General features: G+C 47.6%; 1 protein-coding gene across 6 annotated transcripts in view; it reads left to right on the top strand.

Moving 5' to 3' along the window:
- LOC119285923 (ubiquitin carboxyl-terminal hydrolase 12-like) overlaps positions 1-9,122 on the top strand; it is a 51,847-nt gene extending 42,725 nt beyond the window's left edge. For 3 of the 6 annotated variants that reach the window (XM_037565257.1, XM_037565256.1, XM_037565255.1), the window contains exons 26-32: positions 4,466-4,531; positions 4,811-4,876; positions 6,311-6,394; positions 6,476-6,592; positions 7,197-7,271; positions 7,360-7,446; positions 7,536-7,862. In XM_037565257.1, the coding sequence (XP_037421154.1) occupies positions 4,466-4,531; positions 4,811-4,876; positions 6,311-6,394; positions 6,476-6,592; positions 7,197-7,271; positions 7,360-7,446; positions 7,536-7,628 (588 nt within the window). In that variant the 3' untranslated portion in view covers positions 7,629-7,862. Of the gene's footprint in view, positions 1-4,465; positions 4,532-4,810; positions 4,877-6,310; positions 6,395-6,475; positions 6,593-7,196; positions 7,272-7,359; positions 7,447-7,535; positions 7,863-8,707 lie in introns of those variants that run through there. The other 3 variants (XM_037565260.1, XM_037565259.1, XM_037565258.1) reach the window with 2 other exon arrangements.
- The last annotated feature ends 407 nt before the right edge of the window (positions 9,123-9,529 follow it).

Here is a 9,529-nt window from a genome sequence, read left to right as displayed (position 1 = left end):
TTTTTTTTGTATTGTTTTCTGTTTTCTCTTTATTTATTTTCTTTTCTGTTTTTATTTATTTATAAACACTTAGGCATTTTATAAAATTGTGAACCTTACACCATAATTATCTTTGTAATATTTGGCAACCACCGAACATTTTTGTTTTAATTTTAGAAAACTTTTATTGTTTTCATTTATTTAAATTTTGAATTTGTTTCGGTTCCGAACTATCGAGAGTTTATCACAGTAACCGTGGTGACGTGGCATCATTAGCGGGGAATCACTGTAGCTTAATTATCCGGGCGTCACATAACATCAAGCTGAGATATAGACCAGTGGCGTGCAGAGGCAACGGCAAGAAGTGTACGAACAGTGGTCATATGGGCCACAGGAGCAAAAGTCTCGTCATAATCACGACCGTGCTCCTGCTGAAAACCACGAGCCACAAGACGAGCTTTGTGACGCTCAAGAGAACCATCGGAGCGAGTCTTAACCTTGTAGACCCACTTACAAGTGATCGGACGGACTCCGGGAGGAAGAGAAACAAGATCCCAGGTACCAGTGCGTTCAAGAGCAGCAATCTCCTCTGCCATCGCAAACTGCCATTCAGGATGAACAACAGCCTGACGGTAAGAAGTCGGCTCAAGAACAGGAGCACCAGCGGTGGGAAATCCAAAGCGATCAACAGGCGGACGAGGACGAGAACGCAAGCCATAAGTAGGCTGAGAGGAAGATGACGACTCATCCACAGAGGCATCGACTGGTCGTGGACGAGGAGTGTAATGCTGAGGAAAAGATGGAATAATAGAAGGAGGAATCGTCAAGGTAGAATCGGGGGGTGGCGACGAAGAAGTCACCGGAGATGAAGGTGTAGAATCCGGTGACATGTTGGGAGAGGAGACCGTGGAGGAAGTCACCGGAGATGAAGGTGGAGAACCCGGTGACATGCTAGGCGAGGAGACCGGGGAGGATGGTGGCTGCAAATCAACTAGAGGTGGAGAAGGAGAGGAAGTGGAACGGAGAGGTACAGGCTCGACGAGGGTGATAGGTGAGTCAGGAAAAGTGAGGAAAGAGATATCATGCACTGAAAAAGTCGAGGAAGATGGCCGTGGGTAGAAGGGACGAGACTCATCAAAACTCACGTCTCGAGAGATACGCATCCGACGACCGATAGGATCCCAACAACGATAGCCTTTATGCTCATCACTGTAGCCTAAGAAGACACACTCAACAGACTGAGCGGTCAGTTTGGTGCGTTCGCGAGGGGCAAGAAGAACATAGCAAACACAACCAAACGAGCGAAGCATTGAATAATCGGGAGAACGATCAAAAAGTCGCTCGAAAGGAACACCACCCTGTAGAGCAGCGGAAGGCTGTATATTGATAAGATAGGTGGATGTGGAGACGACCTCAGCCCAAAAATGAGGCGGGAGAGAGGCAGCAATCATCAATGCACGAGCCGTCTCAAGAAGATGTCGATGCTTTCGCTCAGCCACACCATTCTGAGCATGAGCACCAGGACGAGAGAATTGAGAGAGAGTCCCTTGCTCAGCAAGAACACCACGCAACATCTTAGAGATATACTAGCCAGCGGAGTCAGCACGAAAAACACGAATGGGTGAAGAGAACTGAGTATGAACCATGGTAGCAAAATGCTTATAAATAGACAACACCTCAGAACGAGAAGTCATGAAATAAAGCCATGTGTAACGAGAGGAATCATCTATGAAAATAATATAGTATTTATGACCACCTTTCGAAGCGAAAGGGGCCGGACCCCATACATCAGAATGGACTAAATCGAAAGGACGCTTGGACACTGACTCACTATGTGAATATGGTAACTGAATCTGCTTGCCAAGACGACAACCCTGACACTCTAAAGAGACATCTCCTGAGACAGACCCCAGAAGACCTCGACGAACTAAAGAAGACAACCGAGAACCACACAGATGACCAAGTCGATGATGCCACTGCTGGAAGGAACCAGTAACGGAGGCGACAGAAGCGGAAGAACTGGCGATGGTGGTGGCAGCGGAAGGAACATGAAGCTAGTCCAACTCCCAAAGACCCTGAGAATCACGGCGGCGAGGGCCAGCCCCAACCAGAGTGTGCGTGCGACGGTCCTGGACAGAACAAGAGTCAACGTCAAGGATGACGCGACAACCAGAATCAATAAGTTGACCAGCAGAAAACAGATTCATGGTAAGTCGAGGAACATGAGCAACATCAGGAACAGAATAAGAAGGAGTGGTAAGATTGCCTCTACTAGCAACAGAAAGTGGAGTACCATCAGCAGTGAAGACATGAACAGGAGAATCCAGTGATCGAAGAGAGGACAAAGTGGAAGAATGAGAAGACATATGAAAAGAAGCTCCAGAGTCCAGAACCCATGGGGATGTACCTGACTGTGTAGAGGGTGATTGCTCAGTGCGGGAAGCATCAGTCACAGAACTAGCAGTACCCGTCGAGGAAGAACCTGAAGCCGCGAGCAGACGCTTAAGTCTCAGAATATCCTGGTCAGTCAAAGCAATGGCTGAAGCTGTCGAGGTAGATGACGAAGTCCCTGAAGATGATGATCGTGCCTTGCGCAGGTGTTTCTTCTTCGTGTAGCACCGAGACTCAAGATGACCATCATTGTTGCAATAGTCGCAATGTGGACGGGGGCGACCTGAGCCTCCAGAAGGAGTGGGCAAGAGCGGCGGAGCACTCGAGCGAGAAGGGGTCGGTGCAGCAGGTGGCGTAGGAGCACGAGTAGCGAGCACAAAGGGAACCTCCAGCAAACCAGCAGCACGTTAGCGAGTCTCCTCAGCACGAATCTCAGAAAGCGCCTCCATGAGAGAAATACGGCCACGAGCAAACAACTGAGCACGCCCGGGCTCAAACTCCTTACGGAGCCGAGACAGGAACTCATAGACGCGATGAAACTCCAAATTGGCCTGGACAGCCTGGCAACAGGGGCAGGTACGACAACCAGCACTGCGGAGAGAATCAAGCTGGCGCCAGATAGCAGAACTCTGTGCATAGAAGTCATCAACAGTAGAGTCACCCTGCTGAAGAGCATGCTCCTGACGGACCACAGAAAGGTATAAGGCATCACCAGAGGGCTGATAGCACTGACGAAGACGGGTCCACATCTCAAAGACAGTAGGAAGACCCAGAAACTCAGAAGCAAACTGAGGCAGAACACTAGCAGTGAGAATAGCTGCAGCACGAGCATCATCATCAAGCCACTGGGTGTAAACAGACAGAGCACCATGATACGTCTGAAGAGCCTCGTCATAAGCCAAAACCCTCTCATCATAAGCACAATCAGCAGCCTCATCAGCAAGCTTAGCCGCATCCTTGGCGGCCTGATTAGCATCCGGAGGAAGAACCGGTGGAGTCGGCGGAATAGGAGCCACCGGAGGAACCGGACGTGGCGGACAGCAGACCTCGCCAGAAAGAACACACCAGAGACGGATGCCACGCATGTGAATGCGCATGAAGCCAGTGAACCAGTGTAGTTAGTACCATCGAAGATCACCGGACAGCGAGGGACAGCAACATAGCCCGATGCAGCAGACATTTTTTTTAGGCAGAGATTAGCGGGAGCAGGAGATCAGGGCCCCGTCGCTTGGGGCCGGCTGGGAACGAGACTGCAGCCTTGTCGAAGCGGTCGTCCGGGAAGTAGATCGTGGAGCCCTCGAACCCCTCGAACTGCGCCACCTCGATGGATATGGAGCGGTCGGCCGGAAGTAGATCAATGGATCGATGGGAAGCGGTCGTACGGGAGCTGCTGACGGGATCGATGGGAAGCGGTCGTACGGGAGCTGCTACGGGATCGATGGATCTGGAGCAGCCTTGTCCACCGTCGGCTCGGGGCGCGGGGATGAAGCGGTCGTCCGGAAGGAGATCGCTCGGGATCGCTCGGGCGGACCTGCTGACGGGAGCTGCTGACGGGATCGCTCGGGCGGACCTGCAGATGAGACGGGACAGCGACGGCCCAAGAGCAGGGTTGACCTGCGGTGGTGAAGGCACCGGAGAGCAGCGCCGGCCAAGAGACGAAGGGCGGCGGCTGCGTGGACGGGAGATTGGATCGAGAGCACGAGTTGCGCGTGCTAAAAAAAGAAACCCTAAGGCTCTAATACCATGTAAGGAATATGCAACTTGTATTCCCATGAGGCCATAGGCCGATATATATACATGTACAGGTGTGGAACATATGCAGGAAACCCCTTATACAACGGGATAAATACAAAGGGGTACATGACTTATATTATAACTCTAACACTTCTGTCCCTCGAACACATGGTCACGCCTATTTGATTTTTTGGTTCTCACTTAAACCTTTGCCATTTAGCTTCTACAAGAAAGGGAAGCTGCCTTTTATCTTTACGACCATTGCGATCTACTGTAGGTTATACAACTGCAAAGTGGTGTGTTTCTGCGGATGGTTTGTCCAATAAGAACCATTTCTAAACCTTGTACTACTAATCAACAGGTTGATCTATCCAGTCCCACTGCCGAGCTACGCGTGCTAGAGGTCTTTTACCACAAGATCTATAAGGTATGTATTTGAAATCATGTGCTAGTCTTCTATTTCATGTCTTCCTGAAAAGGAGCTTTATTGTTCTTGAGGTTTCTTTAGCCTTCAGAAGTAAAATCTTTGAACTACTAACGAATGCCCTTTGAAAATGTTTCAGCAGTTAAATACTCCCTCTGATCCATATTAATTGACGCAACTTTAGTACAAAGTTGTACTACGGCTGCGGCAATTAATTTGGATCGGTGGGAGTATCATTTTTTCCATATATCATTGTAGCTATTACTAATTATGTTTTTGTAGATCTTTCCACTTCACGAGAAGATAGAGAATATAAATGATCAGTACTGGACGCTACGTGCTGAAGAGGTATGTAAGACTAATGATGTTATATGTCGTACCTCTTTTACATCTTTGATATCATATGTTTTAGTTTTACTTGGTGATTGTCATCTCGTGAGAACTTAGGGCATCTCCAACGCGGTTCCTCAAACAAACCACATCAAATGTCCGCGAACATTCTGCTGGGCAGCGGCCGTCCAACCCAATCCCTCAAACAAGATGGACACTGAACGGAATCATCACTAGTTCGTAGTTTTCTACACCAAGCGGAATCATACAACACAAAGATCCTTAGAAAACAACTAACAATTACTCCTACTCCCTGACGTTGAGGTCGATAGCCCCCGTGCCAGAGCTGCCGACGTGTGCCTCTTTGGCATTGTTGTCGTGCTGCTCCGATGCCTCATTGTCCTCGGTATCGAGCTCCTCGAAGAGCCAGGTCTGCTGTGCTTTGTTGATGCGGAGCTGGCAGGGCTCACAGTCGATCGTGCCAGCACTTTGCACGGCGAGCACCGCCTAGTTCTCGTCGATGACTTCCGGTTTCGTCAGTAGCTCTGCCATGGCTGCGGCATCCGCGCGCTTCACATTCGGTTGATCGACCACCGCAAGAGCGCCTAGTGCCACATGGTGAAGAGGCCGTCCGCCACGTTCCTCGCAGCCTCGATGCCCATCGCCTCCTCCGCTGCTGGCCCCTCTCCGTGGTCCTATACCATCTCCATGCTAGAGCTTGGTTCGGACAGCTTGGAGGTTGGCCCGCCGCAACGCGGGCTTTCCGGTGTTCGTCCACTGTGCGGACCTTCGCTGTGATTTCGGCGCGACACTCCATTGTCAACATCTTGTACCCAGTGATCTTGGTGTGGACCATGGTGACAGCGGCCGTCGGGAATGTTGATGTGGAGGTCGAGGGCTTTGCTACGAGCGGCGCCGCAGACGAGTTGAAATGAGAGAAATGGGATGCTGGCTAGGGTTTGGATGATCTCCGAGCGGCTTTTAATAGCTGGGGTAGGCTTCTTGGGTGGCTTGTCAGCTAATTGGCCATGATTGCTGCTGGCGGAGCGGCGAAGGATCAATGCGGGTAGGCGGGTGGCCGGTGAAGCCAGTGTGAATGTGGAGGCTTCTGGAGTCTGATAGGGTTTTTTGGGGTGGGACCGGGTTGTTGGATGCCGACATGGCGGATGTTCGAATTCCCTCAGAGCTCCCCCTGATTTGGGGCTGGCCTTGGGGATTTTGGACGTGCGGACTGGCCCGGCCCGATTTGGTTAGCCGTGTTGGAGGATTAAAAGTGTCTGGACTGTTCGGCCTGGACATTTTGGTGGTGGTTTGGCGTGCCGTGATGGAGATGCCCTTAAGTTCCAAGTGTCATCCATTCCCTGATTTCTTACTGTACATTTTCCTGTACCTGCTGTGATTAATTTATGTGCTTTTTTTAGTCCTCATATCTATTTATACCCATTTTCATAGGTTCCAGAGGAGGAGAAAAATCCCAGTCAGAATGATCGCTTAATCCATGTTTATCACTTCGCGAAAGATCCTCTTCAGAATCAAGTATTGCACTTTCGTATTAATGACAGCATATATTTATGACATTCTTATCCAATCAGGTGACACCGTTGTTGTGACCAACAGCAGATTCAGAATTTTGGAGATCCTTTTTTTCTTGCCATCCGTGAAGGTGAGACTTTAGCGGAAGTAAAGAGCCGCATACAGAGAAAACTCCAGGTCCCTGATGAAGAATTCTCCAAGGTGATCTTATTTGTTTCTTACTCCCTCCGTTCCTAAATATTTGTCTTTTTAGAGATTTCAAATGGACTACCACATACGGATGTATATAGACATATTTTAGAGTGTAGATTCACTCATTTTGCTCCGTATGTAGTCACTTGTTGAAATCTCTAGAAAGACAAATATTTAGGAACGGAGGGAGTAGATGCGATATAAAAGTTACTTTCTTTCCCTTCATACTGATAGGGTTTTTAATCTTGAAATAATGCTGATATTGTAAATTAAACACAAATGTTAGAACCAGCACCGATTTTGTAGCCAGTTGGTTGTGCTATAGTGAACTGAGAATAGTTTACGTATCTTACTTTACTCTCAAAGTTGATTAGTAATATGCTAAATCAATAAATAAAGCACTGCTGTCTGCTATCATAATAAAACGGGTGGTGATTGGCGCTGAAAGCACTGTAGATCTTAATCTTATAGAAGGGGCTGTGAAGTATTGCTTAAGCTTCATGTCCTGTCTGCATCCTTGGTTTTACTGTCTACCTGGAGTTGCATTGCATCGTAGTATGAATATATAGTACAGCTACTGAACTAATATACCTATTCATGCTTATGTCTTCAGTGGAAATTTGCATTCATATCTATGAATCGGCCAGACTACCTACAAGATTCTGATGTTGTATCTGCTCGTTTCCAGGTAAACTGGTGATTTTGCCCTACATGCTTCTATAGTTCTGCCCATACATTTGTTTTCGGTGGTTTCTGATTTCTTTTGGTTTCTACAGAGGAGAGATGTCTATGGAGCTTGGGAACAATATCTTGGGCTGGAGCATACTGACACTGCACCAAAAAGGGCCTATACAGCCAATCAGGTATGCAGTTGCTTTGCTGGGAAGTGAACTTACCAAACTTTGGATGTCAAATTTTACCTTTAGTCATGCTTGGGCTTAATATGCTGCAGCCATGCTTTGTTATCTCTGTATCGGAGCTTCCCTTGCTATTACAGGATTTTGTGCAAAGCTTTGCATTTTTGTCAAACAGTATTTCTTCTTAATTCTCACTCATGCTTGGGCATAGATATGCTGCCACAGCCCTATACTGTGTAGCCTTGGTACCAGGTCCCGTCCTGAGATTTCAGGGGCCCAGGGCGAAACTATAATCCTGGGCTTTTAATGTAAACATCAATGTATTAATCAATATATGTATGTATGAATTGTTACCAGTAAACACGTAGAGTGCATCCAAAAGCAACATTCATATCAAATAATTTACACGTGCTTGGTACCCATCAAGACTAGCAGTTTCTGTAATGAATTAAATATGTGCTTATGATCACTCACATTGTTATTGTTGATTTGATTCTGGCAACTCATCTACTTGTTTTTTTCCTTTCTCATGGCCGGATGCATACTTTATACTGTAGATGGCATGGCTGCGCTGGAATTTAGAGCAATAAGTAATTGAAAACTGGCGCAAAGCTAAAGTCACAAAGTTAGATTAAACCAGTAAAATCTTACCGATTATCATTTCGAACTCACAGATGATAAATCACAAATTGCAATGATATCTAACCCTAAATATGTAAGAAAGAAATTAGCTAGCTAACTAAAGTAGGAATTAAGGAGTGGGATGATGATGGAGGCAAGACGTGCACTTATGGATCATATCCCAGTTTAGCTAGCAGCTCTTTTATGATAGGCTGGGTATACTCTGTTGGAAACTCGAGTATTCCATTTCCGGTCTCGTAGTGGCAGCACAACCCAGCCGGCTAGCCAATCAACCAGATCTCCGAAAGATAGTGGTAGGTCGATTGGAGTATGAGCTAGACGTGGTATTATTTCAGTCTAGAAGATCGCTAGATGCACACGCATTAGCTTGGTGGCTGGCTCGATCGGGCTTTTGCATTGTGTGCCATGAATGGCTATAGGGAAGGACATACGGCATACCTGAGGGGCTCCTTGGTTTCGGGGGGCCCGGGTGGCCGCCCCCTCCCGTCAGGGCAGGGCCTGCTTAGTAGCAGATCTTCCTTGATTATTGCGTGATTTCGTGCAAGCCTCACCTAATTCATTCTATTTCACAAGGACATGTATCTTATATATCCTTGCTTTTTCTGGTGGTTTTATACACCTGCAGAACCGTCACACGCATGAGAAGCCGGTGAGGATATACAATTAGTACGCCTTAAAACTGTGTTGGTCCCCTGATGAAGGCGTTGATCTGGGAGTGGAAAAGGAGTAGGCTGCAACAGGTGAAAGCAGCAGCATGTTTGGCCATTTGGGTGCTACAGTTTTTGCTCTTGATGCATGGCCATGACGATTTTTCAAGGTTCATCATCGCAAGGGTGCACGATATCAAGTTTCTGTAAATTGGGTGTAAAGGCCACCCTCCTAAGGGTAGATGTTGGATGTTGGTTCATTTTTAGAGCAAAGTCGAGTACATATGATTTTGGTAGTAGGCTTGTATACAAGGGTATAGTTTTGCGACTTGATATTGGCATTTGTTGTAATCTGGCGATAATGGGAGACTAATGGACTTTTTCTTGGTTTAAGTAGCTGCAGTAGTAAAAATGTTTTTTGCGGGTGTGCAGTAGTAAAATTGTTAGTCACATTTGACTAACATACTACCTCCATCTGAAAAAATTCGTACATTTTTGGGGATCAAAAGGCAAGACAAAGAGCTGCAGAGGATTGGTGACGGGCTGCTTAAAAGATTATGACCCAATGCTAGCAACGAGTTCAGCCCGTGCGCGCCTGCCCTAGCCTAGGAGCGGGCCTCGTCTTGGATAGACGCAAAAAGTCGTGAGATGGAGGTTGTCTCGCCGTGGAATACACATCAACTGCTCTCCAGATGGACCGGGCTGTTAGGATCTTTTGGATCGCCACGTGGCCAAGCCCTTGCGGTGGCCAGTGGGGGATCTCGTGATCGTCGATGTGCACCGCAGGAGAAACTCCTCGG

The sequence above is a fragment of the Triticum dicoccoides genome, chromosome 4A (assembly GCF_002162155.2).
Source record: "Triticum dicoccoides isolate Atlit2015 ecotype Zavitan chromosome 4A, WEW_v2.0, whole genome shotgun sequence".
NCBI classification, from domain to species: domain Eukaryota; kingdom Viridiplantae; phylum Streptophyta; class Magnoliopsida; order Poales; family Poaceae; genus Triticum; species Triticum dicoccoides.
The sequence above is the reverse complement of the archived record's forward strand: the minus strand, read 5'-3'. Positions and strand labels throughout refer to the sequence as shown.